This window comes from Schistocerca piceifrons, chromosome 7, assembly GCF_021461385.2.
Source record: "Schistocerca piceifrons isolate TAMUIC-IGC-003096 chromosome 7, iqSchPice1.1, whole genome shotgun sequence".
Lineage (NCBI taxonomy): Eukaryota > Metazoa > Arthropoda > Insecta > Orthoptera > Acrididae > Schistocerca > Schistocerca piceifrons.
Window position 1 is genome coordinate 484,712,241 of NC_060144.1, and position 20,873 is coordinate 484,733,113.

The 20,873-nt window shown below is 35.7% G+C and overlaps 1 protein-coding gene across 1 annotated transcript in view; it reads right to left on the minus strand.

Annotated features, from left to right (window-relative positions):
* Positions 1-12,593: 12,593 nt before the first annotated feature.
* Positions 12,594-20,873, minus strand: part of LOC124709036 (SH2 domain-containing adapter protein B) — a 134,194-nt gene continuing 125,914 nt past the window's right edge. The window contains exons 13-14 of the mRNA XM_047240683.1: positions 17,911-18,030; positions 12,594-13,758 (exon numbers count right to left, since the gene is read on the minus strand). Of these exons, the coding sequence (XP_047096639.1) occupies positions 13,569-13,758; positions 17,911-18,030 (310 nt within the window). The 3' untranslated portion in view covers positions 12,594-13,568. The remainder of the gene's footprint in view (positions 13,759-17,910; positions 18,031-20,873) is intronic.

Sequence of the window (20,873 nt, forward strand, 5' to 3'; positions counted from 1 at the left end):
AGTTGCCAGTATACACCCTTTGCCTATGCCCATTCATCCCAATTAATAATTTGGTGGTAGTCATGCTGATGTAGAAGGCCGAACAGTGTTTACATAACAGCCGATATATGACGTTACAGGGCTGTTATAGGTGGTGATAGGAGGGTGCACAGGGCAGGTAGGAAGATGGGTGCAGAAGGAGCATAGGGTCTGACAAGAATTTAGGGAGCTGCAGAGAGACAAGAAGGGAAACACCACTGTTCAGATAGTTTAGGAGAAGGTGGGACAGCTTTTTGAGGTGGGGTATGACATTTTGTTGCAGTGTGAAATTGGCTTGGCAGATGATACCAATCCAGGCAACATGAGGGGCAGATAACTGCGGGTCATTCCATGTCAATTCAATGCGCCTTTCAACCTGACCCTCTCTGATTTCTTTCAAATTTGGTGCATTCAAAGACCCAGATAAGGGGTGGAAAAATACCAATTTGCAGGTGTGTGTTACAACTGTGAAGAAATTTACAGGTCTGGAAAGTTTGGAATTTGTGCTAAATTTACATGTGTATATCACAACGTAAATGACTATAATTCTGGTTCTAATTCAGTTACAGCAATGAAAATGGCACCATTGGAAAGCTAATGAATAGATCTTTACATTGATATGCCACATGGCAGGTTTCTGAGAATTTTCATACTAAAGGTAATTGACCTTGACCTTTGACCTCCAATATCTCGAAACACCCCATCTTCAATTTTTTGAAAAAAGATGTTTAATTGCTCCAGTATGTTAATACAAATATGGTAAATATCAAGATGACACTCCAAAGGCATCATGCACAAAAAAGTATTTTGTCAGTATCAGTACACTACCAAAATGAAGAAGGTAATATTGTACAAAAATATGGTTTACATTATTATAATGGTATTATGAATTACTTACATTACAGTTGTAACGAAAAGGCAATGAAAAGTTATTAGATCTCCCCTCACAATTCTCCAACTAAATTGTTAATGATCGCCAGATCTGATGCAGGGAGATTGTACGTCCTTGCAATTGGTGTCACTGGATCCACTCTTGTGATAATGTCTCATTTTCTGATGACACAAGTGTCTGGTTTGGCAGGAAACACAAATGATGGAGATGGTCCATGTGGATGCAAGAAGTTGACCTTTACTTCATCTGTTTCTTCACATGTTTGTAAGACATATGCAACCCACCAATGACTGTCATACATACTGGTAACAAATCCATGTATATTTGTTAACAGTGAATTTATGGGATGAAACTTGCAGTATTTTTCTGTAAGATGATACCTGCATACCTGTAGAAGTCTTCTTGATAAAATTCTGGATGTAAGTAAAATTGTAAGACCGTTTCAGAATCACCTTATATTAACAAACAATAGAAAAAGGGCTGTAGTAACAAGTGATACTACAGGAATAAGACTACATTCATAATGTGGAACTTTAAACATTATATCCCACAAACTTTGGTGCTTGGTGCAATACTATTTTTAACCTACAAACAAGTTGTCTGTGACATTCAAGGCAATGGTGATATTTGCTACTGACAGTAGTAAAAACATTAAGAACATTTAGAGTAACAACAACAAATGGAATAACAGCTCCATCAACTGCAGAGCCAGCCCTAATACCAGCAGAAAAATGGACAAACAGCAAGAGCAACAGAACCATAGAACCATCAATAGCAACAGCAGAACTGTCCACAACAGCAGCAGAATCAACTCCAATATTGGCAGAACCAGTATTGTCAACTAAAAAAACTTCAGACAGTAGACAGAAGCCAGTGCCTCCATCCCATCTAAATGAGCTTTTAGTGGAAACCAGAAAGAGGAGGAAGCCCACAAGAGAAACAGAGATATGATCTTATTTAAGTTGAAAAAGCAGAGAAATCTACAACACGGTATTTACAACTTTAAAATAATCCACCAGAATGTGCAGGGTTTGAGCAATAAATATGAACAATTAGATGTGTTTGTAAATGAAACTATGCCTGATGTGCTTGCTATTAGTAAACACTGGTTATATGATGCCAAATTAGAACTTTTGTAACCTCTGAACATGGTACTAGCCAGTAAGTTTTGCAGATCTTCTATCAGAGGAGGGGGTGTGATTTTAATTCTGTAAATGTAAGTAAATATTCATTACAAGGGACAATTGAATTATGTACAGCATGTATAAAAATACCAAATGATGAAATTTGTGTTATATGTTTATATAGACCATCAGGTGGAAACTTCGAAGTTCTCTTTACATAGTTTTGTGATATGATAGAGAATGCTTTAATATCACACCTGAATAAGTTAGTAATTATAGGAGATTTCAACATAAATGTATTAGCAGGTAAGTTGCACACTAGACTATTCAAGTATACTCTGCTTGAATATATTGAAAGATACCTAATAAACACTGCAACCAGGGAGACTGAAACATTCCAGTCTGCAATAGATAACATAATCACTGGTTTTCATGTTTATGATCTGACATCATCTGTTATTATAAGCGCTTTGTCAGACCACCACACAGCAGAACTAGACGTGAACATGAAAAAGGTTCCTACACACAGTTGCTACAGATATATTAGGAAGAATATAGACCAAATTAGAACTCATTTGAATAACATGCTAAGGAATGTGGATTGGAACAGTATTCTAATAACACTTTACAGTTATGGCAAACTCTCAAGTGAACTATACTACATTCTCAACCAAGCCTACCCATTAATAAAAAAGAGAATTCAGTCGCATGCTGTAACCTGAAACTGGATATCAAGTTCAGTCATTGAGGCTAGAGAAAAACTAAGATGCTACGAATATGCTTTGTTAAATGACTTGAACAATAAAAAATTAAAAGAAGAATTAAAAAAGTATCAGAAATACTATATAGACACTCCTAATTTCTGAAAAACAGAAACATTTTGGAAGTGTCATTCAAAACACAAATAATATTTTCAAAACATCATTGTCACTAGTAAATAGAGAAATAGCTAAATCTGGGAAACATACAACTGAAAATCACTTGCTGGTAAATGGCACAATAGAAACATCAGAATAAGGTAGCAGATCTATTTAACAATTACTTTGCTTCTGTTGGCTCCAGCATAAACAATTGGCTTACAAATCACAAATACAAATTCAGAGGAACACCAGTGTCAGGAAGTATATTTTTGACACCAACAAGTAAACAAGAAATAATTAAAATAGTGAGTAGCTTGAAGAATTCCCATGCAGAAGGATATGATGGACTTAGTCTGGACACTCTTAAGAAACATAAAATTGCATCACCTTCATCAGCAATTATCATCTTTCATATGAAAGATGGTCTATTTCCAGATGAGTTGAAAATTGATAAAGTTGTGCCTATTTTTTAAAAAGGAAACAGAAACCTAGTAGAAAACTTTGAACCCATATCCGTTCTTCCAATAATATCCAAAATCTTTGAGAAAGTTATATACATAAGTATCTGGAACTTCCTGGTAAGCAAAAATGTGATTTCTAAGGAGCAGTGGGGGTTTGTCAGTGGGAACATCCACCATTACAGCAGCATCCAACTTAATTGAAGATGTCACTCAAGTAATAGATAATACAGAACATGTATGTGGCATTTTTCTAGACTTACAAAAAGCATTTGACTGTGTTGTTATGAACATATTGCTGGACAAACTGTGGAACTATGGCATTCGAGGCACAGCCAGGACCACTTCTTGTCTTTATTATTTATGTTATTGATTATCTTGTATGCAGATGATATAACATTAATATGCCACAATCCAAGCTATTCGCAGCTCGAAGTGGAATCCAACACTGCAGCAGGCATAATTCTGCAGTATTTTAATAAAAACAAACTAAAATTAAACACAAATGAGTCTGTCTATATTGAATTTGATCTTGGGAGGCAAAAAACTCACGAAAACCAAATTTTAATGGGTGATGAATACATTAAAAAAGAATGCTCGATCAAATTTCTTGGCCTGACACTTAATTCAGAGTTAAACTGGTCTGATCATGTGCATGCAAAAAGCTATCTGCGACCATATATGCCCTAAGAAAATTGACACCTTTTTGTAACATTACCACTCTGAGGCAAATATATTTTGCACTATTTGAATCTCATCTAATCTATGGGATAGAGGTTTGGGGATCCAGTAGTAAAGGTAATATGAAGAGTGTGCTTATTCTACAAAAGAAGGCACTTAGAATTATGGGAAAAAATGTGCCAGGGAGTCCTGCAGATATTTGTTTAAAGAATTTAAAATACTAGGGTATTTCGGAAAGTAAAGATACACCATATGCCAGAGGAACAGAAGAGTTTTGGTGAGCAAGTTGGCAACACTGGTGCTAACCTTGAACCGTTAGCTTCCTCCTCGCAGTCGTTCGGCAATTGAACGTTGCTTCTGGTTGGAGTAGGTCGTGTTTAAAATGGCTGCGCTGATTCAGAATCCCGCCAAATGTGAAGTTCGCTCCATCATACGTTTTCTTCATCAAAAGGTCAGCGACCAGCAGATATTCACAAAGAAATTGTTTTTGTTTATGGGAACATTATGAATCGACAAAATGTAACGAAATGGTGTCATCATTTCTCTGAAGGTAGGACCGATGTTCATGACGAACAAAGAACAGGTTGGCCATCTGTGATCTCTGATGCCCTTCTTCAGAGAATGGAGGAAGCAATTTGTGCAAATAGACGTCTCACATTGAACAAATTCCATCAGATCATACCGGACGTGTCAATGACAACTCTTTATGATGTTGTGACTGTCAAGTTAGGGTACAGGAAATTGTGTGCGTGCTGGGTTCCAAAGCTGTTAACGGAAGAACACAAAAAGAAAAGGATGGGCTTTGCACTCGACTTCCTCACACGCTATGCTGAAGCAGATGATGAGTTCCTTGATCACATTGTGACAGGTGACGAGACATGGGTTTATCACCATACACCTGAATCCAAGTAACAATCAATGCAATGGTGCCATTCAAATTCATCAAAATCCAAGAAATGCAAAACATCGATTTCAGCGAAGAAAATTGTGGCTTCTGTTTTTTGGGACAGACAAAGCACTCTTCTGTTGGAATTTATGCCTCCTGGAACGACAATTAATGCTGCTGCATATTGCCAGACTTTGAAACGTCTTCGAAGGGCAATTCAAAACAAACCCAGGGGAATGCTGACAAGTGGTGTCCACTTGCTTCATGACAATGCTTGGCCTCACACAGCGCTCGTAACCAAAGCACTACTCAAACAATTCAAATGGGACGTATTGGACCATCCACCATACAGCCCGGACCTTGCACCCACCATCTTCTGTGTCTTCTGTTACCTGAAATCACATCTTGGTGGAAAATCATTCCACAACAATGAAGAGATCAAAGATGAAGTTGAAATGTGGTTCCGACAACAGGCGGCAACCTTCTATGACTGTGGGATACAAAAGCTTGTGCACCAACTTAACAAATTTTGGATAATGGGGGTGATTATGTCGAAAAATAACAAATAATCCAGTTATATATAAAATCAAAGATGAGGTGACTTACCAAACGAAAGCGCTGGCAGGTCGATAGACACACAAACAAACACAAACATACACACAAAATTCAAGCTTTCGCAACAAACTGTTGCCTCATCAGGAAAGAGGGAAGGAGAGGGGAAGACGAAAGGAAGTGGGTTTTAAGGGAGAGGGTAAGGAGTCATTCCAATCCCGGGAGCGGAAAGACTTACCTTAGGGGGAAAAAAGGACAGGTATACACTCGCACACACGCACATATCCATCCACATATACAGACACAAGCAGACATATTTAAAGACCAGTTAATAAGATGCAACTGACATTTTCTAAATAAATGTTCTATTTACGGACTGCAAGCCATTGTATCTTTACTTTTCTAAATGCCCTCATACTAACTGTTCATAACCTGTATGTACTTAAGTTAATCATTATGGCAGTAAACAGTAACAAAACACTTAATAAAGAAATACACGATCACAACACTAGAGGCTGAGAGAGGCCCCACAACATCTCTCATAGGACAACACTTTATGAGAAAAGCCCTCACTATGCAGACATAAAACTACAGAATTGGTTCCATCCTAATATCTCCAAATTGCCCATTACAAAGCTAAAAAAGGAATTAAAATTATGGCTTTTAAACAATCCTGAGTATTCAATAGATGAGATTCTAGATTTAGTACACTCATATGATGGAAGACCATCTATCTAAAAATATATGAATCTCAGATCTTAGACTGTGTCACAAACTGTAAATATTTGAATCTGAGATCTGAAGACTGTGTCACAAACTGTAAATTCTTTAATCTATGTATTGCAATAGCAAATTGTTTTTATGTATAGTCCATACATGTAACATTGTTATCTCAACTAAATTTAGAAAAAGTTGTGTAGATAATAATTCCAGGCAATGATAAGTAACTCTAGTAGGTAAGGTACTGTAGTAAAAGACAGACTGTTACTTACCATAAAGACGACACATTAAACTGCAGATAGGCACAATTAAGGGAAGTGGAATCCATTACTGAAGCAGTCATAATTCTGCAGTATTTTAATGAAAACAAACTAAAATTAAACACAAATAATTCTGTCTGTATTGAATTTGATCTTGGGAGGCAAAAAACTCATGAAAACTAAAATTTGATGGGTGATGAATACATTAAAAAAGAATACTCGACCAAATTTCTTGGCCTGATACTTGATACACAGTTAAACTGCTTTTGGCCACAGCCATCATCAGAAAAATAGGAATACACTCCATTTGTACTGCCTGGCATTTCCATTGTTTGATTCCAAATCTCAAATTATTTGTGATTTATCACTATTTGTTTCTTTATCTATCCATAAATTTCTTTTTCTATACATAAATTCCATACAGTTCTCAGCCCCACAGAAAAATCAGGTGCTACAGTTACTGTACAGAACTTCAGTAGGATTTCTTTTTGAATTTTTCTTCTCAGTAGTATGCAAAAATAATTGAAAGCATTCAGTTTCTTCTCTATTTGTTTGATGCACATGTGATGTCTTAGCTACAGTAAGCACTTGACAAAGTGGACTTGTTTTATGATCTGATTATTTATTTCAGTTTTAAATCTTACCTCTTCAGCATGGCTTGCTTGACAATAACTCCTGGGGATAAGACCTTCAGTGAAGTTTTTAAAAATAGGAGAGGGATATTGATAGGAATGAAACTGCGAGAGTGGATCATAAGTCATGCTTGGGTAGCTGACTTGGTAAGAGCATTGCTCACAAAGGGTGAGGTACTGGGTTTGATTCCCATGCATGTAGAAAATTATAAACATGAAAAAAATACTGTTTTTATGTGTCTTTCAGTCACTCTTGCGCTATTTATTAAATATGACCCAGCAGCATATGCCACAGTTGGAAAGTAGAAGAATGTTAGCTTTCTTAAATTGAGAAAGAAACTAAAACACAGTTGATGTTTATTGTTAATCTCTTATATTCAGGTATATGAAAAATCACAAGAATATGCTAAAATACATCCTGTGTCTCTCTGTCTTCTGTCATTTTTTTTTACAGAATGCTCTGTCCATGAGGACGAGAAGGTACACAGTTTCTGAATTACAGAATGCACTGAATGATAGTTAAACATAACAATACAGTAATCTTCCAATACTAAGAAAACAACCCTGTAAAAGTTTTATAATATACGTACATATAGTAACTAAACATGTAGTAAACACAACTGTGTCTAAATCTAATATTGCACATATTGACAAGATATAAATGGCATCTTCCTGTCAAAATTATCACAACCACTTACATAACAAAATAAAATTTAATCTATTGCACTTTCATTTTTACATGAGCAGTGATGACAGAAGATATTAGTTCCAAGTCTTAAGTTGCAGTGCCATTCTTACCTAACTTCAGTGCAGAATACCTGTTTTATTTAACAATGCTTTTTACATTACATGGGATATTTCAGTAATGGATGTGCATAACTATGCCTGTAGCCACTGTTTTTATTGGATCTGGCCACTTTAGAGTTCCTATTGTGCAGCCAGTTACAAAGCAATGGAAGCACCAGTCATATCAACACCAATATAATGAAAATATCTTCTCAGACATAGATTGAACAAGTAATCCAGGTAACTTGATAACTTGTTTCTGCTTAATATAACATGCTAAGTTATTAAACATAACAGGAATTACAGTGAAATACTGATTCACAAGTTTGGAGCTGGCAATTTGTGTGATGAAATTCAGACAATTGTTGGGCAGCTACATAAGTATTCACGATGATGAGCATTTTTTCTGAATCAAACCAAATTCTGTTATTTCACAGCATAGCATTTCAAAAATTCTTCAGTCATTAATTTTATACATTAAACAGATTCCATACTGAAGCTAGGAATTACATTATCCAATACTAATTTTTACTGTTATTTTGATTGTGTAAACTAGGTCTTTGTATTAAATGCTACTATTTGACTACTGTAGTAAAGATTCACATATATAAAATAATGTAAACATGAACCTCAAAACTGAAGAACAGTAATTCGTGTTCAACATATGCAGTATGTCTGTCACATGTATTTAAATTTCTTCAAAGCATACTATTTCAAAAAATTTCTTAGAAATATTTGGCACTCAAGATCAGGAAGAACATAAATATCATTGTAGTATTTAAAAAATACACTTAGACACAATCAAACAGCACCAGTTATGCACATCTAATGTTAAAAATGTATCAGCAGGTAGTATTATTTAGCTCATCATCATAAATTTATCTGATTGTGCTAATGTAATTTTGAGAACATAAGATAATAAAAATACAATGTAAATAATTTAATTTTGAATTGTTTTGAATTTCAAGTGGTTGAGAATCATATTGTGAAAAATAGTTTATTAGTCACACAAAATGTAGCACACAGTTTTAAACTGGACATTAGTTTCCATTTTTGTTTGTATCAAGTTGCATAATAGTTTCAAAGATGCTGCAGGTCAATTTTTTTAATGATTGAAAAATGACTGCAATTATTTATCAGACACACACTAATATTTTTGGAGACAACTCATTACAGTATTGGTATCCTATTTTCAGATTCCTAATAACAATGACAGACAGAAAGAGCTCTGTTCAAGAAATCTACAGATTCACCATTTAAAATCCTAGTTGGTTTAGTACACCAAGATTAGTCTTTCTCTGGCGTGGATCTGAAAAGCAGACACACAAATGAATCTGATCATTGCTACTGAAGTTAGTTTGAGTAAGCTAGTCTCCTTACAGCTGCTGAGGGTAGATGTTTGTAAGTTAACATTTTTCTTATCTGAAACATTAAATTTATGCATGAAAGAAAACCCCCTTGAATTTGACAGCCTTATGCTCACATGCACAATAAGCTTAGCCTTTTTCCACAATGCAGTAACATTTGTGTGAGTCACTGTTTCTTTGGAGATACGAAGTAAATTTTCTGTGTTCCATTTCTCAATAAATGGAGTATACGGTTGTTATCACTTTGTAAGAATTTACACACCATGTTATTTATAAGCCATCAAAATAAAGTAGAGGTACTATAAAGTTTATTTAGGAAAGTGTGATGAAATTTGTCTGAAATCAGCACTACAATGGAATGAAGTAAAGAGATTAAGTGTGTTGATGTCTGCAATGATAAATTGAATTTTTGTTATTGAGTGACACTTCTAATCACATGCAGCATTATTCAGATTCTATACCAATTGTCATGTGTTAAATATTTGTTAATTTTATTACTGATCCTGGTGAATAACAGTATCATCACATCATCAAATCATTTTAGTTAAGCATTCTTGTCAAATAGAAGTTACTATCCTATTTATAACAATTCTGGCTTACGTGAAAACCAGCCAAGAGGAAAACAGGGGTAAAGGACAAGAAAAACAACAGAAAATTGATGCATCTGGGGTGAAGCTATGTTGTATGATGCACAGCATTTGATAGAATATGATGGAATACTCACTTGTCTCTCACATTCCAACTGAGAAATATCTAGTAATATCACTGAATATGCATTTAAATCAAAATTGTATCAATGTATGATAAATGGGGCTTTCTTCTAATCTTTCTTTTCTTAAATAAATGGAGGAAAGTATGTGGTGGTGGAAGTAAGTTAGATAATGATGCTGTCTTTCTGTTAATCAGATTACTGTTTCAATTGAAAGAAAATATTAATATGCAAAGGTGGAAAAATATAGGCTGTTGTCCCAGCCAGTCTCTTCTCAATTAATATGATGTAAAGAACTTTGGTCCTCCTGTATCTCCCAGTAAAATAACACACGTAAATGGCTTACACTCTTTTTAGAAGATTTCTGTCTCTCACATACATGTCCACATTATCATTTGTATGTCAGCCGTGGGTGCAAAGTATTCAATTTTGACACTATGTTGCAGCAAATAACATATATTATATATAATGTAAAAGCTACATTACACAAGTAATTGTTTGAAATCACATCTGTGCACATTCAACGGAAATTCATGGTGAGAAAAAGATAGGAAGACTTTATGCCAAAAACACAGTCAGAACTTATTATTCGTGTATTTATCTAGTCAATTCAATTCAGTACTCATCATTTGTCATATTGATACAGCTGAATAATTGTAAGAATTATCTTAAAATTATTTTTGATATATAATTTGCTGCATGATTGTTGCCTTTAATTTTATACTGCTCTTCCATTCTGATTTTGCTGCACATTTTGAGAATTTAATTAGAGCAGTGCACCTGGAATAGAAATAACTAAGTTGTCAAGGTTTTCAAAAAATGCGGCACAAAGAAAGCTTCCTTCTGAGACAGGAATATTCTGTATGCATATTGTCCAAAATTTGTATTAATTTAATATGGAGTGCTGAATGTTTTCACCCAAAAAGCTTATTTATAGAGAACAATGGGGTTCAACAAACTTTATTTGTTATATTTTAAGATATGAAATGTGTGCTACATGTGGCATGAAAAGCTAAAATGCTGTAGGAACTACTTCTTGTGACTCCTTTTAGGCAGTCATATCATCAGTGGCCTATTATCCTACTACATTGTGAAAATGTGACATCAACCCAGAGAAGGTGTCTTGATTCCTCAAACGTTATCAGACTCATTTTATTCACTTAAATCATGGCATGACATTTTCAATCATAATGTTCTTTCTAACAAGTCATTTATTTAGTTAGTTATTACTAAGTCTTATGAATGGTAACTTGTGTAATATTCTAAACTGTATTCATTTTGTATTAGTTATTTTCCTTCACACAACATTCAATACAAATATAAATGTCTATCAACAAAGAAACTAATATTGCACTTTCATTCAGTTATTTCTGACTCCTCTTCAGTATGGAGAACTTGTAGTTGAGGTAACTCTGAGAATGATGTTCTCTTCTAACAAACTAACAATAACTTACCTAATAGCTAACTTATGTCTCTACACTTTCTTTTTGTGTTTCATTGTGATGGTAAAAGTAAGCCTGATTTTCATTCAGCTGACAGAGATCTGTCTTCTAGATTTTCTGATTCTCTGTGTGAAATGCAACTTTTTCCACAAGAATAGGTAACAAGCATTTTTATTTTCACAGATTTTTGCAACAATTTTTCATGTATAGTATGTAGATCTTTCTGTGAGATGCACTGAACAATGTTGACAGCTTAATCAAATACACAAATTATTAACAGAAGCAGTTGTTTTGAATGGAAGCCCTATAGTTTTGGTCCTACAGTAACTACATTTACAATATGAGACTCAGCTTTACAGTTTGCGTGTCTGTGCAGTTACTCATATTGGGCTTGTTACCACAGGTTGCAGTTATAGTTCAGTTTGTACTTTTGCTGGCAAGTGAAACGTATACAAAACTATGCATTATGCACTGACAAAGTTTACAGTAGGTATTAGACACAGACATATGCAACAGATGCTACACAAAATAATCAGTATCAGCGTAATTCTTTGATTTTAAAATAATGCAGTAATATGAGTAATTTAAATTATTGACATTTTTATAATCAATTTTTCTTTTGCTGCCAAACGTGAAGCTGTTCAACAGTCAACAAAAACAATCAGAATTTTTCACAGTTTTTATAAAAAGTTCTACATACATGTCTCCCAATCTGAGAGGTGAAAGTTTGGAGGGGGAAGCTCTAAATTTCATTCAGTCTCATTGACATTATGGACTTTTGGTACCAAGTATGTATACAAAAGTAGAATGAATTTAATAAAAACTTTTGCCCACTTCATTAAATAGGTAGCCTAGTTTACAGATATATTATTACATTGTAGGAGGAAGTAAAAGTGGCAGGTGACCTGTTCGCAATTACATTACAGGGCCACTGGAAATGTCACAAACTACTTCGCTGTCACTGGTAGCTTGCAGTTGTCTGCATTAACAAAAGGACGGTAAGACAGACTGGTGGACGGATGGCTGTGAACTGAGCATACTTTGAAGGGCATACACTGTAATAAAATGGGGCTCTCAATGAATTAAAGCATGTAACTCATTTATTTTATAGAATTTCTAGCATGAAAACTGAAAGGATGCAAGGAAAAGAAAGGGAAAATTAAATTTTTTTGTGTTCTGAATTTTCAAATAAATGTAGGTATTAAATATACTAAAAGTAAGGAAATTTACTAAGAGAAGACATTCTCATAACACAAAAATATATAGAGTGAAGCAGGAAATAAGACAAAGCTCATCAGAACGGGGTAAGAACAGTTTTTTGTCACACATCCAATGGCTGATGTTGACAACAGACAAGAATACTACCAGTTTCAGATACACAAAAAATATTTGTTAACATAATATGAAAGACAGAATTTGCCAATAGGATTATTCTAGTATCTTCAACATAAGAATCAAGATGCATCTGCCATATTTCTCGGTTACATGGCTCTCGTAACTGCCTTAATAGTACTACAATTGAAATATAATCTTCCCACCTTCAAAATAAACACTGTTTCTCCTCATACATACAGAAAATGAGATCACAGCAACAACAAATATAAACATCCTATTCTAGCTAAGAAATATAGTTCAGCAACTACTGTTTTATGTTCTGTGTCGATAGATATCTGTATGTATAATAAAATTCTTCACAGCTACTCTTTGGCTTGGAATGTTCCACATGACAACTATCTACATGGACTCCTATTTTACAGGCATTGCACAATGGGTTTAAATCTACTAAAAAGCTATACAAGTTATAAAACATTATTAGTGTCAAAATTATAATCACTGCACTGTTTATGTAATGACATATCCAGACTTTTCTCTTTTGTCTGTTGCTTGAAGGTATCTCATCTGGGTAAAAAGAAAAAAAATCTGACCATTTTCTTCCAGAATTTCTGTCAGCCTTTTTGAAATAATGGATCCAGAATTAATTCAACATGACCATACAGCAGCAGTTGAAAGATGACTTTTCCCTCAGGTCAAGGTAACTGATTTACACCTTCAGTTTATGAGTTAGTAGGTAAGACATTCAGTGTTCTGAATGATACCCACTTTCTTCATACACAGCAATAGCAGCATCCGATGAAGTCACAAGTCCTGCCGCAGTATGATCCACGGCGGACTGGAGAGTAGCTAGAGCAATTGTTCTATCACTGGATGCAGTAAGCACATATGCTCTGCTCCTCTGATTGGTAATTGGTTGACTGTGTAGTGCTGAATCATCTCAGGAATATTGTCAAATGGTTTGCTGAACTGGCCGAGGATGAATTTGCCTGATTCTTTGTTTTGCTGGATACGCATGTGCATAAATCCACGGGCACCCCTGGAATAAAAAAAAAAAATTAAAAATGAGTATTTATTGGAGGAAGGGCTTATGGGCACTCAGTGTCAAGATTATCAGTGGAATATTTCTTATCAATAGAACTACAGTACTGTCTACAAAGTTTTTGGACATGTGCATTGATCATAATTTGAGCTGGAGAGACCACGTCATATACCTATCCCAAAAACTCAATTCTTCTGAGAATAATTTCTAGGGAGTTTGTAGCACAGAATGTGCAAGATTAGTGTATTTTGCTTATTTCCATTCTACTGTATCATATGGAATAATGTTCTGGGGCTTGAGAGACTTTTTAAATTACAGGAAAGACCCATTACAAATATTACATACAGCTCTCCACATAAACTTTGCAGGCACTTATCTATGTAGTTAAAGATACTTACAGTGCCATCTTTGTGCATATTCAAAAGAGTATTGTCTACAAAAACACACATCAGTAGTTTATATATAAATTCAGATTTCCATAACTACAATAGATGCATCATTAAGAATCAGCATGTACAAAGAGCAAGAAACACACACACTCAAAAACATCTCAGTCATTATGGAATAAAGCTATGTAATGCTCCACCAATATGAATCAAGGAAATTTAGGTTGAGGGAAAATTTGAGACAGAAATAAAAAAAAAGTACTTGTTGAATAAATGTTTTTATAATGTGGAAGTATATTTTGAATCACTAAATCGCTAACAAACACTTATTTTTCTTCACTGTCATTTCAATAATGCTGTTCTCATTGGAAATTTTATATTTTGTTTGCATATCCTTTCAGCTATAAATGATGTGATAAATGTATTTTCCAAAGTGCATTGCACGAATGTCAACTAATTATTTATTTATTCATGGATGTTGTGTAAGACCAATGCATTATTTTATTGTGTCTTTTTGTAACACACTGCCTGTGCATTAATTTTATATTTTTAGTATCGCTTGAAGGGCACTAATAAACTAAAGCAAACCAAACCTCTTAACTGCTTTTCCCCTTTTTGGAAGAAATATAGCTATTGATTTAATTCTGACTGTTTTTGGGCAGTCAAGAATACACTTTATCTATCATTTAGTTTATTTAGTTTGCTTTAGATAACTCACACTAAAGATCTCCATATTAGCTGTTGTTCTATCACATAAGTGAACAGGAGAAATTAAATAAAAACCAGTTACCCCTTGAAGAAAATTAACTGATGAGCCAAAACTTCATGACCACTGCCCACAGTGAGATTGAATGTCATCTGGCAGCAATATGGGCACTTGACACAATAAGAAAAAGCATCTAAGTAGAGTAGAGATGACAGGAGAATTATTCTAGCAATAATATGGGCCACAAATGAGAAATCCCAGGCGTAAACCACTTTCACAATGGGCAGATTGTTATGGCCCTATCCCTGGGAATGAGTATCTCAAAAATAGTCAAGTTGGTTGACTCTTCATGTTATATTGTCATGAGGACCTACAGAAAGTAGCTGAAGGATGGTAAAATCATGAGTAGGCAATGAGGTGTTGGATACCCAAGCCAATTGACAGAAAGTGAAGGTCAGAACCTTGCCCATTCTGTAAAACGTGATTTGCAATGATCTATTGATAATCTGATGAGAGTTTGCAATACTTGTGCATGCATATGCATTTTAGAGCACACTGTTCAGTGCACACTGTTGACCAGTATGTTGCCCCAACAACATCATCAATTATGATAGCAGTGGCCACAGGAGCATGAAGGCTGGATCATGAATCATGTCATTTATTTATTTTTTATTTATTTATTTGGCTGGATGAATCACATTTCTTGTTACATGAAGTTTTTAGTTGTATACAGATATAATGTAATCCACATGTATGCTGCTCAAAACATACACCACAACATGGACAAAGACTGGTGGGAGCAGTGTTAAAATGTGGGGGGATGTTTACTTGGGTTTCCATGGAACCTATGGTAGTAATCAAAGGCACCGTGACAGCTGTAGATTAAATGAACAATGGACCACTTGCATTCCTTCAGGCTTGGTGTCTTCTTCAATGGCAGTAGCACCTTCAAGGAAGATAACTGTCCATGTCACAAGGGAAGAATCATGCTACAGTCATTTGTGGCATGTGATAGTGAACTTATGTTGATGTGTCAGCTGCCAAATGTGCCTGATCTGAACCCGATGGCACATATCTGGAACGCTATCAGTTGCCAACTCTGCACCCACAAATCATCAGCTCCTGGTTTATGGAAATTTTATGATCTCTGCATGGCATATGGTGCCACGTACCTCTGGAAAACGTACCTAGGACATGTTGAATGTATGCCATGCAGGATCACTGCTGTATTGTGTTCAAAAGGCGGACCAACCAGCTATTAATGAGGTGTTCATCTGTGTGTATGATAAGGTCATTAATCATCTGTAAGAATGTTACATTCCCTTATGGTTTAAGGATTCAGATTCCTTCTCTTCCTGAGAAACTGTTCTAAATGCTAGAAAAATTATGGAATTATTTTGAGTTCAGTTTCCATACTTTCATAGTTTTTTTCATAGTATAGATATGCTGCAATTCAATATTCTCTTTGTTGTTCTGTTGTTGCTATTTTTGTTAGCTACACTGTTATAGTGTGGACATGTTCATGTGACAGTCAGTCACAAGCAAAAACAAATGAGGACTTAGGCTGCTGTGAGGAGAGGAGTAGTGCTGCTCAACAAGCCCTGCATGCCTCACACAGGACTGGAAGCCTACATTCAGATTTGTGCTCCTACGAAAGCAACACTGGTGTGTGGTTGACAGTGACTGTGAATCATTCTTGGGATTGAAGAAGTTGTACTTGATCACTGTGATGGACCTTGAGTAGATTCATTTCAAAATAAGGAAACAATGATCAATGAACAACACAAAGCAAAAAGTAACAATATATTCAGTAATGGCTACCATAATTATTTGCTAAGGTTGGGAATGTCATGATGAAGATAATATGGGCCCAACATCTATCAATACCTTACGCAACAGTAATTCAACCACACCCTTCGTAAAATTCCCATATTAAAGCATCCACACAATAGCAAATGGTCTATGTACATGAAGACAGTCTGGAGTACTGGTACTACTTCAGTTTTTGGACGTTATCCATTGTCTGATGTCCATTCATGAATGTTTGTAAGTGAAAAATGTATATGATATTTATCTGTACAAGTAGATTTTTTACTTTCTGTCACAGATGCATCTATTAATATTTATTTCTTCATTCTTTTCCCATGACACTAGCAGATAACTTCCAAGTGATATAGGGAGAAACATATAATTTCATAAACAGACAGATCAAGACAGACATAACATCTATGTTTTGACTGTATTGAGAACTTGAGGCTTAATTTGTAAGAACATAAATTAATTTCAGAATAAAAAACAGGTTCACAGTTTACAGGCATATAACTGATCAAGTATGAAGCTGACATGATACTTTTACTTCATATTGCAACAAACTGCATAAGGGGAAATAATGGTGATCCCTATATGGTCAGATAATGAATATGGTGTCCTTGGCATGCACTACAACATGCAATGTAACTATTTTCAGTTCAATGACTGAGGATTGTTCAGTGAGCAATGGAGAGATGCACAACTGGAATTAGGCCAACTGAAGAGACAGGAGAACAAAGAAGTGGATCAAGAAACATACTTGAGTGGGAGGCTGTAATGAAATTTAAAGGATGATGGTTGGGATATGTAATCACATGAATGGATAGCATACTGGCCAAGGGAAACCCTTGCTGGATTAAAAAAGAAGTGAAGAACAAGATCATGATCCAATTTGGTGAAGGATGCTAGAAAACATTCAGGAGGAAAATGAATGCATATGGCTGATGTCCATAAGGAAAGATAAATCTCAAGTAAGCATTTCAGATAGGTGACTGGTGGAGGAGGGAGGGTGGAGAGGTGTGAAAGGGGGGGGGGAGGAGGAGGAAAGCAGAATAAGGGCCAAAGATATGAAAAGCACATCCATAGCATATTCGTACTGATAGAAATTTGGAGTAACAACGCTGAAAATGATAACACATTACTGTTTATTGAGATCACTGATTAGGTGGCAGTGTGTTACTTATTATGTTGTTTCTCCACAGAAAAACCATGTGTTTTTCCTTAAGTGGTAGTTGATAGGAGACTTACTTCAGTGACAGTGAATAGTCGTGTCTGGCTGACTCGCTGTTGCGCACCAAGTATGAGCCCTCACGGAGGACTCTGAGGACATTCTCAGCCTCCACTCTGGACAAGGCACCATGGTACCACCTGTCACAAAATAACAAGATCAGGGCTTAAATATAAGTTATAACAAATAAATTCTTAAGTAATTGCAGCAAATATATTGCGTCTGCAGCAGTACTAAAACTTATATTATAGGCCATGTAGTTTGAGCAGAATAGGTATAATATTGAACTCAAGTCTGGAAAACATGCTATTTACATACCAGGCCAAAAAAACCTATAAAATAATCAGTTCTCATCTCCCATACATGGTGGTTGAACCAATGTCAATGTTTTACTTTTGTGTTCATTATTTCCTCTTCTCTTTCTATAATGTTGGCTTGATAGTTATGTACTCCTTCCACCTTTAAGTTTTCCCTTCTTTGCTTACTAAAGACTTGACATCTGAGCTCTTTGTAATAACACAGCTGCTTCTGTTGCATTCACATAATTCATGCAATTAAGGTAATACATTTAAAATAATGAGAGAGTGTTAGGCCAGGAGTCTGTAACATAAAAGTGCAACTATTTTATACTGATTGTTGTTTCAGTATGTTGTTATTGATGACTTAACAGAAAAAAAACCCATTATCATATAGTTTGGATCCTGGGACTTGTGACCCACATGCACTTCCACACATGTCATAAAATGGAATGTCTGGAAACCACCTTATACATGTAAAACTTTTTCATGCTTTATCAGCACAATTACAAGTTCTTAACAGATAAAAGAGCATGACTGTCACATGCCCCAGAATCCAAACTTTGATAATGGGCTGTTTTTTGTTAGGTTGTCAATATTAACATATTAAAATGCCCAGTTGAAAAGGAGTCCTTCACTGTCGCAGCACTGTGTGTGTTCCTAGTGGGTTAATTTGTTTCTGAGCATTGTACGATGATATTCTGAGTTGCACAAGCAGAGTATGGCTTCATGGCAATTTCCTCATTTCTGAAGAGTTGTTCTGCAGTTTGTTGCACAATGGATTCCTCCCACTCAGCACAAAGACCAGTTATCCTATTTCTTTGCATCCACAGATCTTTCAAAGTACGAGAAGACTGTGGGAATGGGTGTTTGCCTCATGCTTCAGTTGAAAGACATGGATCGAGGAATGGATTACATTGTTCAGATGGTGCTATATGATGAAATGCGGTGTCACCACTTCGACCCTGCCTCCAAATGGATGAGTATGGCATGGTGCAGTCCTTGCTCCCCTCATACAAAAAATACCCACTCTCTCCTGAAGGTTAGAAAAGTGCTGCTCAGTTTCTTTTTCAACAAAGAAGAACCTCAACTCATTGACTGACTAACAAGGAGTGCAACAGTCAACACTGTGTGGTAATGCAACATGTTGTTGAGGCTCGAACAGGCCAGCAAGAAAAATTGCAGAGGCAGGCTCTCAAATGGAACTGTGCTTCTCCAGGATAATGCTAAGTAACATGTGATAAAGAAGATCCTCAAGTTCCCTCAAAAATATTGATGGTAGGTCCTGGAACATACTGCTTACAGATCCGCTACCTCCCCATGTGTCTTACATATCTCCGTCCCCTTAAAACGATCTCTGAAAGATCAGAGGTCGACCTGTGACAAAAAAGTGTAGCATACTGCGGAAAAATAGATCCATCAGCAATCAAGGAGTTTATATACTAAAGCCCTCCACTCCCTCCTACACACTGGGATGGGAGCATCAATGTAAATGGCATTTATGTATAGTTGTATTGTTCCACATGAACTGTAATTTCTTTACGTATAACTGTAGTCTCCTTTACATCTTATAATACAAAATAACTGCAGATTTATTTTGCCATGGGCTCCCAGACTATATAGGGTGATTCAGTTGCTGCCTACCAATAGGTTTTATGCAGCCTGCAACAACTTAAAAAAATCATGTGCAGGATCTTCATACTTGCTTGCTTTCTATGCACAAATTATCAGTCTCACAGTAGAAATGAACATGACCTTTTTGTAGGGAATTTAATGCAGCTAAACATGGCACTGGGATACGATTTCGCTGGAAAACACAGTTTTCAAGTTATTAAAAAAAAATTAAAACCACACACCACAAAGGAATTATCAAAATGTGGCAGAAATCAGTAGATGTGATGATGTACATGTACAGACAAACAAATGATTGCAATATCAGGTGAAGTGCACAATTTATTTAAGAAAAAGATTTTTACAAATTGAGGAAGACAGTAATGTGTTGGTCCACCTCTGGCCCTTGTGCAAGCAGTTATTCGGCTCGGTATTGATTAACAGAGTTGTTGGATGTCCTCCCGATGGATATTGTTCCAAATTCTGTCCATTTGGTGTGCTAGATTGTCAGAATCCAAAGTTACTTGGAGGGCCCTGCCCATAATGCTCCAAAAGTTCTCAGTTGGGGAGAGATGTGGCGACCTTGCTTGCCAAGAGAGGGTTTGGCAAGCACAAAGACAAGCAGTAGAAACTCTTGCTTTATGCAGGCAGACATTATCTTGCTTTAATATAAGCTCAGAATGACTTGCTATGAATGGCGAGAAAACGAGATGTAAAATATCGTTGATATACCATTGTGCTGGGAGCCAAGGGTGGCAACCAAAAGGGTCATGTTATGAAATGAAATGGCACTCCAGACCTTTATTTCTCATTGTGCTGTGTAGCAGGCGACAGTCAGGTTGGTATTCCACCACTTCCTGGGGTTTATTTATTTATTTAGCTATCCGTGGACATTTTAAAATGTATGGATGTTGTCAGTTGCGTACATTCATATATTTATACAGTTTGTTGTTACATGTAGTTAAACATTGTGACTTGTAAGTTATTTACAATCATTTTTGCTCCTTATCAAAATATTGTGTACATGTAGTTAAACATTCTGACATGTAAGTTATTTACAATCATTTTTGCTCCTT